Source organism: Colossoma macropomum, unplaced genomic scaffold (assembly GCF_904425465.1).
Source record: "Colossoma macropomum unplaced genomic scaffold, Colossoma_macropomum, whole genome shotgun sequence".
Taxonomy (NCBI): Eukaryota; Metazoa; Chordata; class Actinopteri; order Characiformes; family Serrasalmidae; genus Colossoma; species Colossoma macropomum.
In genome coordinates, this window is record NW_023494788.1 from 5,731,397 (window position 1) to 5,747,066 (window position 15,670).

General features: G+C 40.9%; 2 protein-coding genes across 3 annotated transcripts in view; both read left to right on the forward strand.

Moving 5' to 3' along the window:
* Nucleotides 1–2,632, forward strand: part of tead1a (TEA domain family member 1a) — a 55,506-nt gene extending 52,874 nt beyond the window's left edge. Inside the window, exon 14 of one of the 2 annotated variants that reach the window (XM_036568133.1) lies at nucleotides 586–2,632. In XM_036568133.1, coding sequence (XP_036424026.1) covers nucleotides 586–699 — 114 coding nt within the window. In that variant the 3' untranslated portion in view covers nucleotides 700–2,632. The remainder of the gene's footprint in view (nucleotides 1–585) is intronic. The other variant, XM_036568134.1, reaches the window with a different exon arrangement.
* A 5,991-nt stretch (nucleotides 2,633–8,623) lies between these two features.
* Nucleotides 8,624–11,015, forward strand: rassf10a (Ras association domain family member 10a). Its single transcript, XM_036568135.1, has one exon. It carries the CDS (start codon nucleotides 8,859–8,861, stop codon nucleotides 10,248–10,250), a length of 1,392 nt encoding a protein of 463 aa, XP_036424028.1. The 5' UTR covers nucleotides 8,624–8,858; the 3' UTR covers nucleotides 10,251–11,015.
* The last annotated feature ends 4,655 nt before the right edge of the window (nucleotides 11,016–15,670 follow it).

Sequence of the window (15,670 nt, forward strand, 5' to 3'; positions counted from 1 at the left end):
TGTTGTCGGAACAAAATCTTGTATCTCCATTTTTTGTTTTTCAGTTTTTGACAATTTGAAAATACCTTTTGCCCTTTACATTGTATGTAGATTTCATGATGAATGAACTGAAAGAAACAGCCCAGAATGACTTGGAAAAAATTCTGGTTGCCTTGACTTACATTAAAAGTAAAGTATGTTTTTTCCTTCTCCTGTAAAGTTTTGGAGATACAAGGTTTTCTTCTGACAACAGCGAAATATTAACGTGGATCAATGTGGATTTAAATTGTTCGCCAAAAGGTATTTTTAGATGTTTTAATATTTCACCAGTTCTGTGCTCAAGAAGTTATTAAATGATAAAATATACTGTACATTCATTTTTATAATCTGCCTTGATCTCCACTTTGACATATTCTGGATATTCATTTTATTATAACTTTAGTCATAATAGAACCATCTACTCTGTTCATAATTCAGGACACATCTGATTTTCATTTACAATTTCCTATTATCCTAATATTTATCTGAAACGTGAAGCTGCATAGTACTCTGTGAGAAAGGGGACACAGTGAAATTATTAATGGACTGTTCCTCTGTCTCCTGCAGGTGGTCACAAACAGAGAAACCCAGGAGACGCTGCTGTGTATGGCCTGCGTGTTTGAGGTATCGAACAGTGAGCACGGTGCGCAGCATCACATCTACAGACTGGTCAAAGAATGAGACGCCTCCTCTCTCAGCCTCTCTCACATACACAAAGACACAAAGAAACCCTAAGGACACTTGGTCAGCGAGCTGCTGCCTAGCTCTGTCAGAGAGAGCCGGAGCCCAGCACTAACTCTGTCCACAGAGACGCGACGTGTCGTGGTTTCAGACAGGCTCAGAGACTCTCTGGACCATCTGAGTGACAAAACAAACTAATCTGAAGTGGCTGTGCCTCTGGACTTGAAAACACACAAAACATCCAGTATGCTGTTGTCGTATCTGGATGGGACTGTTATTAATGACATCTGTTATTATTATTTTTTGTGTTCTGTGTTTTCTGAATCTACACGGGTGTGATTGACTGTAAAATGGAGGTACGGTTTTGTTACTTTTTTCATTTAACACTGACTATTTTTTATCTCACTGAAGAATATTGTTTTTACAAACATTGTATAAGAAATTTCTCCCCAACAGACACTCAAAAAAACAACACATATAAACACAACAGTCCCACATTTTTCCCTTAAATACTTCTAGCCATGTTTAGTGACTTAACCATGCAATTAAGCATAACCTAAAACATTTATATAATATTTTGTACCATACAAAACACAGTCGGCCCATTTTAAAGTGAAATAAGTACCAGAACGCTACTGCATTTGGACACAGAGCAACTGAAATGAACCTGAGGGTTTTTAAAATGGATTTATAAAAATACCATTAGATTTCTCTTCTGTTGAACAATTAACTGCCAGAGATGTCCATGTAGAAACTTGTGGTTATGTGGGCATGGTTTCACTTTAAATGCATCATTGTAGTGTAGCAACATTAATCATCAAGCTATTTTGGATGCCAGTTTAGATCAGTGCTCTCAGTCCAGCATTTCTCCTGTACTATAGAGTTTATCAGCTACTTATGAGCTGAATGAGCTTGTTAACCCTTAGAAGTCACAGTTAACTGAGACAACAGAAGCATGTTGTAATTTTATATTAATCATTTCTTACTTTCAGTCCAAACCAAATTGGCCTGTGTAAGTAAAAGATGAGATATTTAATCATGATTCAAATTAGGTGAAGTTACTGTTCTGCAGACAGATTTGTTTTGCAGAAAGAAAAAAAATGATTGTAAGCCATTTAGCTACTTCTATTTCAGTAGTGTAGCAAAATAACTCTTAACCTCTAAGGGTTAATTAAAGCAGAGAGAACACTGACCTGTGCAGTGCAGGGGGTCTGTAGGTGGGTGAGGTGTAGCACTGATTCTGTTCCTGATGGGCCCTCTGACATTTTCCATTGCCTTTACCTTGTTGTTGAGCCTTCAGTTTATCGCTCTTTTTCTCCAGATAAAGCTGTGAATGTGAATCCTAATGTTGAAAAAAAGCACATAACTGGATAGAAGTAAACACAGCAACATAGCCAAAGTTAGTCTATGGTGCCTTAGACTTTTTAATGCAAAATCTGTTTGTCCAGTTCTATTCTGGGGAAAAGTATATAAATATCTATAGCTGTAAATCCATCCTGTACAAAATAGTGAGATGCATAATGTCTTTGTGTCAGGCTAAGTTGCGCACAGTGTCGGCCTGTCCCAGAATTCACACTTGCGGCGTTGTGTGCTTTGTGCATGTTACATTCTTAACAAGAAGGGGTTTATATAGTACTTAAAAGGACTTCATGACTTGTAACAATAACAGAATACAAATAATATTTTTTAAAAGGTTTGTAAAGTACCATTAACAACAAGTTGTACATTTAACCAGCCATGCAAAGAATGATTTATGCATTCAAGTGGTTATGGCAGCGTTCATGGTTCAACATGTAACCACTGCCTTTACAAAAGAGCCCCTTTTTAAGGTTGTAAGTGTCCGATTTCTAAAACATACAGAAGTGCAGTCTGCAAGTCCACACACTCTCTCTCACATACCACATCAAAGGGGTATTGAGCTAAATATGTAGTTTAAAAAATCCCCAGTCAAATTATGTTTTGTTGATATTTACAGTGCATGGAAGTACACGTCCTCCACACAGAACAAATTTAAATGTGGCAAATTTTAGTGCAAAATTAATATTTTTTTTGCTGAGTTTAGCATAAATATAATTGTGCCATAACTTTTACAAAGGCTGAATTTTGTTTAATCTTTTTCAAGTATGTTAAATTCAGCAAATAGACAGTAATTGTGTATTAAATGTGCAGAAGTGTGTTCTCTGAAGAGGATGTGTTCACTTATTTACACATAAAATTCACTTCAAATTTCACAGAAATTCAACAAAACAAACTTGCATACAACTGCATCCCACAATGCATCATTCTGACACTGTCTTTAGAAGATAACAAGGAATAATGTTAACATCACCAGAAAACTGAAGTGTGGGCTTTGGGACAGGCCGACAGACTAATATTGCCTTTCAGTAGTACACCAAAAATATTGCAACGTGTCAATTCAGTGCAGCTCATGTGCTGCACCATAAAAGTGCCTTTGGTGTGGACTTTTCCAGCTCAAACGAGGAGGAAATTGAAAATCACAAAGTCCAGGCAAAGGGAACACCACAACACCTAATCCTATAAAACAGCAACGTCATCTGTAAGAAATAAGGCAGATGTATGGAGTTATGTTGTCATGTCATCATATATATTTCTTTTTTTTACGATGCGCCTGTTAAAGGTTGTGCTTTTGTTTGTTGATGCTTTAGTGGTTGTAGGATTCAACAGTGTGACTCATCACAATGTTAAAGACAAACATACATTAATACAACACATCTTGCGTTGTTTCTATAGTGACTGCTGTCCAATGACTTCAGCCCGTCAAGACAGTAGTTCTGAGGTTTGATACTTCTGTATTCCAGTTACAGTAATGCTTTTATGTCAGATTAATCAGTTTGTCTCTTTTGATGCTCCATAACGCATTAGTTAATACAGACACTGATCACAGCAGTCACTCTGACCATCTGAGTCTGATTAAGCAGCAGTGTTAAAGGAATACGCCAGCGTTTCTCTAATCTGTGCCTGACGCTACTACAGCATGTGGTTGATTACCACAACACACATACTTTTGTTAAAATTCCCTACATTTAGAAAAGAACAGAGAACCTGTCCAATGTAAACACATATAATAGAAGCCTTTAGGCAGTTTATGACTCCCATGAATAAATATTTGACTCAAAATCTGACTTTTACACTCCAATAATACAGTCAGACATGAGAGAACATCTTATCAAATCTGTTCTCAAGTTTTATCCCAATTTTGAACACTGGAGCAACACAGTTAAAGAGAGACATTCTGGTTTGACTTTCCGGAAATTCTTTTCTCCAGAAAACGAATCTCCAATAGAACGACCTACAGAGATTTATAGCTGGAGTCAGTAATACTTCTGACTGAAGAAGTTCTGCAAAAACATGAGTTTACTACTGGGAACTGCCCACTGGCTTAATGTTTAAGTGCTGGTCAAATGACGTTTTGCTGATTTTCGAAGTGAAAGGTTAACACATCCTCTACACAACTACTGTTTATATGCTGAATCTACCATATTGTGGGGAAAAACATGAAATGAAAAGTTACGGCAAATGTATGTTGTATTTTTCCCCCCGGTATGTTAAAACTGCACACTATAATTTGCAGAAAAATGCCATATTAAAGTTCCATGTATGCGGATGTGTTAAATTATTTTCACTTAGAAAATGTAATGTGACCTGGTTTTCAGTTATTTTTTTGCAAGTGAATATTTTGCTGTATGTCTATGGAAACTGTCTATTGCAGTGGTTCTCAAACCAGTCATCATGGACCCCCAGACAGTTTGCAGTTTGCTCTATTCCTATATGTTGCATTTTAGGTAAGGGCAAATATGTGGACCATTTGCGGGGCTTAGAACTGGTTTGAGAACCACTGGTCTATGGTAATCAATCGTACACTACAGATGCATCAGACAGAGATTTGGTTCAAAAACACTGGGGCATCCCTTTAAAGCTTGGATGTTTACTGTTTGTAACCCAGCAGATATGAAAAAAAAAAACAAACAAACTGGGGAAGAGTGACCAACACTGAGGCCATTTGATATCACAGCTGCAGCGTTTTTCCAGGGACGAATAACACCAGCACTACTGAACTACACACAGCTGTATATAATACTGTAATGAGATATACAGCACTGACCGGCCCTGTTTATCATGTGTAAGTGCTGCAGGTAGAAGATGTCGGCCCAACGCCGGAATTTGAGTATGGACAGCTTGTCGGTGTCAAGCTCCAGTTTTTGGTTTTTGTCTAAGTCACCATGTAGGTACTGGTACCTTTTAGTGTGTGATCATATGATGTGTTTGCTTTTAAGTGAAAGCTTGTTCAGAAAGAACTGAAATGAGCTTAAGTTCATTTTTTTTATTAAGATGGGAAATGTATGTAAAATAAAATTGTGTATCTCAAAATTCTTCTGTACAGGTGTTGCTTATGTCTTTTTTTCTCTTTCAGATGAAGGGATGGCACAAAATAATGAAAGTAAACTTTGTGTTTGTGTTCGTTTGGTACCGCAAATAGCTATTTTGGCTTTTTTCAATATTTTCTCTTGAATAAAAAAATGAAAATTTTTTGTTTGCTGAAACGTTTTTATTTTTGGAGGCAGGGGGTGTGTGTGTGTGTGTGGGGGGGGGGCTAAGGGCCTACTGCTAAGACCATGCATAAAATATCACAATCAGCCCTGGGCAAATATTGGCTCCCTAAGGAATACAATCATTTTGCATCAGCTTTATAACTGAAAAAAGAATCATGTTATTCAGGAGTCGACAGACATAATTTGCATGGACAACTTGAACCACCGAGACAGTTTATACTGTGGCCAAAAACAAGAATTTGTGGGCAGAATTATAAAAACGTGTACTGGATATACGGCGATCAGGCATAACATGACCACCTCATTGTTTCTTCGCTCATTGTCCATTTTATCAGCTCCACTTACTACATAGGTGCACTTTGTAGTCTGTAGTCCATCTGTTTTTTTGCATACTTTGTTAGCCCCCTTTTACCCTGTTCTTCAGTGGTCAGGACCCCCATGGACCCTCACAGAGCAGGTACTATTTGGGTGGTGGATCATTCTCAGCACTGCAGTAACACTGACGTGGTGGTGGTGTGTTAGTGTGTGTTGTGCTGGTCTGAGTGGATCAGACACAGCAGTGCTGCTGGAGTTTTTAAACACTGTGTCCACTCACTGTCCACTCTATTAGACACTCCTACCTTGTCAGTCCACCTTGTAGATGTACAGTCAGAGACGATAGCTCATCTGCTGCTGCACAGTTTGTGTTGGTCATCCTCAAGTCCTTCATCAGTGCTCACAGGACGCTGTTGGCTGGCTATTTTTGGTTGGTGGACTATTCTCAGTCCAGCAGTGACACTGAGGTGTTTAAAAACTCCAGCAGAACTGCTGTGTCTGATCCACTCAGACCAGCACAACACACACTAACACACCACCACCACGTCAGTGTTACTGCAGTGCTGAGAATGATCCATAAGTCATAATGTTATGCCTGATCGGTGTATATTTATTTTATTATCGAATTTGATTTCGTTGAAGATTATCAAATTTGTTAATGCTTAAAAACAAGTGAGCCACAGACAGCATAGAAAGAAGGTCTAAGCTGCAGCAGACAGTGTGTGTTTAACAAGAAAATTAGCCAGTCTGTCCACCATGAGCATCTCTATACGTTAGTTTACCCCCTAAAACTGATGCCTGCAGCACAATAACAATATATACATAAAACAAAATATGTAGTCCAGTTATGTCCAGCCATTTTCGTCAACGTGCCCACCATCTGTACAATTTGGAGAATCTAATTTGCATGTACAGTGCAGTGTATTTGCCCCTTGCCAATTTCTTCTTCTTTTTTGCATATTTGCCACACTTGAATGAATAATAATATTAGAATAATATTAGACAAAGACTCATCCAGGAGGTCACAAAAGAACCCAGATGCACATCTAAAGAACTGCAGGCCTCACTTGCCTCAGTTAAGGTGAACATACACGATTCCACAACAAGAAAGACACTGGACAAAAATGGCATCCACAAGAGTTGTAAGGTGCAAACCACTGCTGACCAAAAACCCTCCAGTGTAGCCTAATTAAAACAATGCTGTAAAGAAGAGTGGACCAAAATTCCTCCACAGCGATGTGAAAAATCACCACAAGTTACCGAAGATGTCTGATTACAGTTGTTATTGCCAAAGGTGGCTCAACCAGTTATTAGGCTTCGGGGGCAATTATTTATTCACATGGGTTAGATAGCTTTTTAAATAAATATTTATCTTTGATAAATTAAATGATCACTTAAAAGCTGCATTTTGTGTTTACTATTGTTGTCTTTGTCTTATATTAAAATTAGTTGGAGGATCTGAAACATTAAATTGTAACAAATCAGCAAAAACTGAAGAAATCAGGTGAGGGGCAAATACTTTTTCACAGCACTGTAGACTTTACTGGGAGAGTAGATGAGCATATGAGTCATGAATCAGGTGAATTTGGTGAGAAAGGCTGTTTAGAAGTTGAGCTGTTAATACAAAAGTTTATAATACAAAACTTTCAACTGTATTTTTCATTCAAACGTGTTACTGAACACAACCACAAGATGGCGCTATACTTTAAAAAATGACACCAGCACATTTTTATGCTGGATTATCCCACACAAATCTGCCTCTTTAACAAATCTACCTCAGACCTATAAAAATTAGCTCTTTCATCTCCGCTGAAGGGAAATGAGGGAGGGAGATACTCTATGGGGCGTTTTGTCCTGGTTGTTGTGAGAAAAAGTATTTTGGCTATTAATTTATTCATTATTTTATTTGGTCTGTTTGTGTTTTGAATCTGAAACAAATCACACAACAATCAAGACAAATGACTGTGTCACATCTAAACGATCGGTCTCAGCTCTGAGGGCTTTGTTTCTCAGAGCTCTGCAGATGATGGAGAAAAACACTCATATCGCTGGCTGAGCTTCGTGGCCCCATTTCAGCAGCGAAACTGGCTTCTGCTTTGCAGATGGCTAAATCCTGCCTGACCGCAGCATCTTCTGCTCACGGTCAACACATTATCTCATGCACGACTGGATAACAGTGCTGGAAACGGCAGATAAATCCGTCTACAAGTGCTGCTAAAACACACAGGGAGGAGGATTCTGAAGAGCCTGAGCTCACAGAGAGCGCAGAGTGGAGGATCTAACAGATAAATCTTTATTACAGATGTAACTATGAGCTCCAAATTTACCAGAGGCAGTTTCGCTGTCATGGTTTTGGCTGTTGGGGGTCATTTCTGCTTACTTCAGTCATCACCAGTATCATTTACGTGAAAACAGATTTGACTGATCCACCAATTTTTCAGAATGTCTGCATTACTCAATCATTGAGGTGTAAATAAAGTCACTCAGTCACTTTAAAGAGTGGTTTGATGTGAAATGGTGCTTTGTAGATAAACTGTTAAAAATGTTCAGTTTTAATATGTAATGTTGATAATGGTAAAATAGTGCTAAATCTGATGTTTTTTGGGGACCACATTTTACATTTTAAGCCAAAACCTTTTCAAAAACATTGTAAAACATTATCTTAGACATCAGGCAGCTCATTCATAACTATTTAATGTAGTAACTTTCTGTGAGGGAGCTTTTAGAGGAGGACGTCTGGTTCCTATCACCACCACTGTGAACAATTCTGACTCTGTAAGTTTCTCTGGAACAGAGCATTTCATACCAAACCACTCTGAATGACTGTTTACATCTAAACCATTTAAATGTGTAGAAATTTCGAAATTCAGTGGAGTTCCCCTTTAATCCTGAAACGTTTTGCTTTAATCAGGGCATATTTTTTCCATACCCGTATTCCAACATATCCCGCCTCTACCGGCGAACATGATTTTAGCAGCACGGCTTGTCGGAATACGGGTGTGAAGGGTCACGTGACGCAGATGTGGACGGGGCGTGGCTTGCGCTCAGTTGAAAGTCGGAGGTGCAGGAGCCGCGAGCTGAGAAGAGAGACGGAGCTGCAGCTGCTTCAGCTCGAGACCTTCACCGGGGAATAAACGAGGATCTGAACTTTATGGAACTTCATTTTTTTATTATTGTTTTTGGCCAGATCTGTAAATTAATGTAAACTAAGCGCGTGAGGAACGGATTCAGGATGTGAGTGGGGTCGTCGCGTGCTCGGTGCGCTCAGTGCTGATGGAGCACGAGGACAGTCAGATGGAGCAGGAGGAGTGTAAGGTGTCTGTGTGGGTTTGCCGCGAGGAGAAGCTCGTGTCCGGGCTGTCGAGACGCACGACTTGCGCCGATGTGGTGCGCGCGCTGCTGGAGGACCAGCGCTCCGCCGTCTCCCCGCGCTCCTACTGCATCGTGGAGAAGTGGCGCGGCTACGAGCGCGCGCTGCCCGCGCGCACCCGCCTGCTGCGCTTGTGGAGCGCATGGGGCCGCGAGCGCGAGAACGTACGCTTTGTGCTGGTCAGGAGCGACGCGTCCGTTCCGAGCGGCGGCGCGCGCAGCGCCGAGGCGCGCGTCGTGTCCAGCGCGGAGAGCCGGGAACGTGCGCCGGAACGCGAGAGCGCGCCCGCGGCGACATGCTCGCGGGAGAGGCAGCGGCGCGTGGTGCGCAAAGCCTTCAGGAAGCTGGAGAGGATGAAGCAGGCCAGAGGGGAAGGTGAGGAGGAGGAGGAGGAGAAGGAGGAGGAGGAGGGGAAGAGACACGCGTCACGGGACAGAACCTCAATGTCAGTGTCCGCGGAGAGGATGGAGACCCTCGTGCATCTGGTGGTGTCCCAGGACCACACCATCCGGCAGCAGCTGGAGCGCATCCATGAGCTGGACGGCGAGATCGAGAGATACGAGGCCAAGGTGCACCTGGACCGCATCCGGATACACGGGGTCAACTACGTGCAGGACACGTACTTGGCTGAAAGCAGCCCGGAGCAGGACGAGGCGGCGGCGGAAGAGGAGCGGGTGGAGCAGTTTGAGGAGTACGCAGCGAGATGGGACGAGGTCATCAGGCTCCATGAGGAGCTGGCCGAGCGTGAAGCCCTGCTGGAGCAGCTGACCGGCGAAATCGAGGAAGAGCTCAACCACAGGTGGATGCGGAGGCGGCGAGAGGAGCTGAAGGAGCTGAAGGACAAAGACGCAGGGAGTGTAACCGAGGAGACACCGGCGTACCCGGCAAACGTTCCTCAGGTGGAGACTCTCTCAGACAACGATCTGCAGCTGGAAGAAGAAAGGATCAAAACCCAGTTGGACACAAGCCTGTACATTGGGCTCCGCTTGAACACGGATTTAGAGGCGGTCAAGAGCGACCTGGACATGAGCCGGGAACTGTGGGAGGCCAAAGACCAAGAGCTGAGGGACCTGCTGGAGAAAGTGCACTCTCTGACTGAGGGTGCAGAGGAAGAGGTGGAAGGAGATGCTCCTGTGGTCCAGTCTGCTGCTGAGAAGAGTGCCGGCTGGGTCGAGGAAGCGAGGGGACTTTCGAAAAGCTGCGGCGGCGGAAATGACGACGACTCGGACACGGGACTGAGCTCCATGCACAGCCAAGATTCGGATAACCCGCCTGTGTGCGAGTCACTAGTGTGACCCGTGGATAAAGGGAGCAGCAGCTCAGACTAGGGCTCAACGATATGGACACAAATATTGTATTGCGATTATACTGCTACATATCATCATCAGCGATACGCCTTTAAAACTAGTGCTGAACCCTTGATGGGACATGGTTAAAGATCAGCCTGCATTACTGTGACCACAGATACAATAACATCATCTGTGATTGGTCAGGATAGTACACAGCAAATTCTGAGATTGGGTAGATCATTCATCTGCATATTGCAGCTATCAGTATCAGTAGAGTAAAAGCTAATATTAAACGATATATTGTGCAGCCCTAGTAGGAACTCAGGGAATATTATGCCTCAAATGACTCCATGCACTGCGCATCACCACCTTAAGAGAGAATCATATGTGAAATGTATGTATAGTTAAATCGAACTTGCCTCTCACAAAAGCCACTGGAATCTGCTTGTAACGTGCTACTCACCAAATAGTTACTGATTAACCAACCGAGTGTGTGCTGCATTCCTAGACTTAGAGGGAAATGCAGATTTTTCTATATTTCTGCATAAATAGAAAGTTAAGATGTAAACAAAGTCATTCAGAGTGGTTTGGTGTGAAATGCTCTGTTCTAGAGAAACTTACAAAGTCAGAATTGTTCAGTGTTGGTGATAGGAACCAGACGTCCACCTCTAAAAGCTCCCTCACAGAAAGTTATAACATACACTCACATACATATACACTTGTACGAGTTTGTAGAAGTTTAAACATACTTTGTAAAATGTGTTCATGGTGGAGAGGTACGTGCAGGGCATTGTAAGGCAAAATAGTCCCAAAAGAAAACATTTTTGCAGATTTACCACTATTTTACCACCAAAAACTCAGGAGACAACTGCTGGTTTTGGATAGTAAACAAAATGGCAATATCTGTGTTGTAGACATGGCGACCCCTGGTTCCCATCCCCACCACTGTAAACAAATCTGAGTCTGTAAGTTTCTCTACAATGAACCAATTCACATCAAACCACTCTGAATGACTTTGTTTACATCTCAATTATGTAATTAAGCAGAAATTGAAAAGAAATCTGAGGAATTCCCCTTTAAAAGGCCTATAACTATGTTTTTATGTATATAGCCTATTTAAAGAGACTACACTGCAAAAACGATATCTTGGCAAGTAAAACATCTTAAATCTAGTCAATATATCTTACCTTTCTCATTATAAGATTGTTGTGTGAATATTATAAGATCAGTCAACTTATTTTTTTTTTACTTGTTTTGTACTTGTTTTGAGTCATTTTAGTCAGGAAACAGTGCTTAAAACAAGCATGATCATCTGTTAGTGGAATTACACAATAACACACCTAAAGTGAGTAAAAAGAAGTTGAAATATCTTATAATACTTTTATCACGCTCTCAAAATGAGAAATATTAGATGCATCAAGTAGATTTAAGATGATTTCACTTGCCAAGACATAACTGTTTGCAGTGTATCAAGACTGTTGGTCTGTGAATCATGTCTCATGTCGCTGTACCACTGAATTAGGCTTATTTATTGTAGAAAAAAAACTTCTACAAACAGAAAAAACGACTGCACTGTTCATCAGAAATTCAACAATCGCAACAACTTGTATGTTAGATGTATCATCTTGCCATGTTGTTGAAATAAATGACATTCATTTAACTGTATTCCTGTGTGGCAAAACAAAGTGTTTGGAGTTTGTTTGAGGGTGTTTGGGTTCAGTGCTCTTGGCAGCTGTAGAAGAACACAGAACATTTACATCCAAACTGCTTAGAGTTTAAAAGCAGCTCCAGACAGTGTCGTGTTCAGCCATAACTCTGAGGCAGTGATGCGTGAAGCGATGCAGAATGAAGAATTGGGGTAAAAGCACACCTTTAGAGGACGTTTCGGCGCAGTTTTAAAGAAAGACTAGTCTGGTGAACCGCAGACGCGCAGGAATGTGCCACTGAGTGATTTCTTTTATCCTCGTAATGCCCTCTCATTTTCTTGTCATGGGCTTTGACAAACCACTCAGAGATCAACACTGTTTGTCATTCATTGGAAAAACAGAGCTTGAAGGTTTTTCAAGCCACAGGTAATCCCACAATGAGGTTTATAAGGTGCATATTAGTTATGAACTCTACCAGAGCGCACAGGTACTGCTCTGCATGCCAGAATAGAATGGTGAATAGAATGAATGCAGAAAGTTAATGTTGCTAATAATATATGAAACCAAGCACATTAAGCATTAAAAAAGGAGGTCATGTTTGTTGCTCCCTACAAGGTTGTGAGAAGATCTAAGAAGGTTGGGTTCTGTAGCTGAACTGACATCCATCATACTGCATTGTGAGAACTGCTGCCCATCCACTGACACTGAGAATAGCTGTAAACCGCTGACCGAGTGTCCAGGAATTTTACAGGGCTAACCTGGCAACCGTATCTATTTTATGTCTCAAAAATGGAAAGTCCTCCATGCTCTGTGTTGGACGGCACTGCCAAAAGGGCTGGGCGGTACGAGAACATATATCACTATTGTGATAAATTATGTCACGATACAATACAGTGTGCTTTTCTGAGCAAATCGTGGCAAAACTAGTCTCGTTTAACTGAATTTAGTGCAACACAGTATATGCCAAATATTGAATAAAAATCTGAGTGTTCAATAATCTGATAACTGCAGAAAATCAGATTTTGTCAGGAATCTGATCAATGTGTTTATATGCACTTGAGTAATCAGATAATGGGAAACTCTGGGTCTACATGAGTCAGGCAGTAATCAGATTTCTGTTTTGCAACTGGTCAATTAACTCACAGAAGACGATGTGATGTAAACGTAATTCAAAACTCCAACTTCATGCCGTGGCTTTCTTCCCCCAAAAAACATCACACAACTTTACCTGAAATATGAAAATGCATCGTCTAGAAGATGAAGAACATTTAAATCCTTCATTTCGTCAAACATGTATTTGGTTTCACTGCATTTCACGGCGACGCTGCTTACTTCCGGTACCAACGTCTATTTTCACAAACGCGCAGACTGAGAAATCCGAAAGAAATCAGTGTAAGAGTTCACATGCACTGAGAAATCTGATTACTGAGCTAAAATTTCTCTTTTTTGGACTTCTTAATCAGATTTCTACTAGCTCTTTTTTCACACTTACAACTGATCAAATGTCTGAAAAAATAAATATTGTGTATCGTGTATTTATTTCTTGAAATACTGCATTATTTTTGCCAAATCACCCAACTCTAATTGCCAAGCTCACCAGGGAAAATGTTAACAAACGTAAACCTGCGACACAACAGGAACATTTCTGAGTAGAAGAAACATTCTGTCAAAGTGAGGACTCCCTAGTGTGCGTCAAATGGCTGTGATGGCAGAAATTTTCCCTGAGGTAACATTACTAACGTCACAAAGTGGAGTAAATGAGTGCAGCAATGCAAAACAGTCTGCTGGTTCCACACACACACACACACACACACACGCATACTGTGCTGAACTGTGTATGTACAATAGGGATAAAGCTGGACCTTTGCCAGGGTTGCCAATGATTTCTGCATAATTAAATTGTTAAGATGTAAACAAACTCATTCAGAGTGGTTTGGTGTGAAACGCTCCGTTTTAATGATTCTTACTGAGTCAGAATTGTTCACAGCGGTGATAATAAGAACTAGGCATCTGAAGAGTTTAATGCCTCTAAAAGTTACATCACAGAATGTTTATTACATGAAATGCGCTAATATTGTGGATTTGCTGACATGACCGAGCAAAGATAACACTTCTTTTGTTAGCTTCAACTCAAATTGTGTATAATAATAATAATAATAATTTTGTGGTTACATACAGTCACATTTACAGGTAGCCAGACACTTTAATTCACCTTGTATCTACAGACCAGGTTAAGTTTAGATATTTTCACAGACTGTAACTGTACGCATGGCCGGCGACCCTGGCCTATATTCATAAAGCTCTGCAGCTCTGAGGGAGATTATGAAGACAGCACCAGCTGGCAGCAGTGGGTGATAATCCAGCATTAAAATAAATAATATGCAAACCACACCTAACGTGCTGCTACAGTGCTAAGTACAGTAAGACAGGCCGGCTATCACGGCTGCTAATGTGACCAAAAAAAAAGGATTTAGCAGTTGGTAAAAGTGCTGTAAGTGTGGTGAGGGTCTAAAAGCGAGTGAGAGGGGGCACACCACCAGATTACTGACACTCAGACTGAGAGTCTGCAGTGAAGGTCAGACAGCAGGGTGAAGCAGTAGGGGAAAACAGTGATTTGTGTTTAATGGAAAGAGCATTAAGCAGGCACACTACTGTTTATATACGCACTGACCACTTCATTAGGTACGCCTACCTTGTATCTAAACTTAGTGTGCATTTAATCACATCCAATTACCATGTAGGTGCACTTTGTAGCTCTTACAGACTGCGGCCCATCTGTTTCTCTGTATGATTTGTTAAGCGTTCTTTACCCTGTTCAACAACAGTCAGGACACCCACAGGACCACCACAGAGCAGGGATTATTTGGGTGGCGGGCGTGGTACTGAGTGTCTGCTGCACAGAGTGGATTGCAGTGTTTCTGTAGTTTTTAAAAAGCTCAGTGTCACTGCTGGACTGTGAACAGTCCACCAGCCAGAAACATCCACCTAAAAGTATCCTGTGGCCAGAAATTGACCGGTGATGAAGAAATCGAGGATGACTAACACAAACTGTCTATCAACAGATGAGCTGCTGTCTCCAACTTTACATCTACAAGGTGGAGCAACAGAGTAAAGCACTGCGCAAAAGTCAGAGACCACCTTTCATTTACGTCATTTCACATTATATTAATATATATTAATCAAAATATTGATTTTTCTGCTTCAGGAAAAAAGCAGAAAACATATTTACCAGAAAATCACACACAAGCCTCAACAACTAAATATACCTTTTCTAGATATTAGTGTGTCCACTCTTCGCCTTTATTACAGCTTCCATTCTTTTCAGAAGACTTCTTCAAACAAATTTGCAGGAATATTTCTCCACACCTCCAAAGTTCAGTCTTAGAAGTTGGTTGCATTTTCTATTTCTCACCATCACAGATTTAGACTCACCAGTCCATAAAACCTTACTTCACATCTCAGGTCCAGTTTTGATGTTTTAGTGCATATGTTCATCTTTTCTCAGTAAAAGCTTCTTGACAGCTATACATCCTTTCAGTTCCCCCTCTCTCACGTCGAGGTGGGCAATATGACGATATTTTATTGTTACTATGATAGATTTTATTATCATGATGCGCATGGTTTTCTGTACATATAATGGATACTAACTGTCTGTTTGATCAAAAAGACAAAATACTTAATCTGGTTTCACTGGCTTTAGTACAGAACAATATAATGCTGTTGTCTGAGCAAAACCTTGCTTCTCCAAAATGAGAACTTTACAGGAAAAGGGAAAAAACC

Bases quoted from the DNA above. Each gene is read 5' to 3' on its own strand.
- rassf10a (XM_036568135.1), top strand. From the start codon at position 8,859: ATGGAGCACGAGGACAGTCAGATGGAGCAGGAGGAGTGTAAGGTGTCT.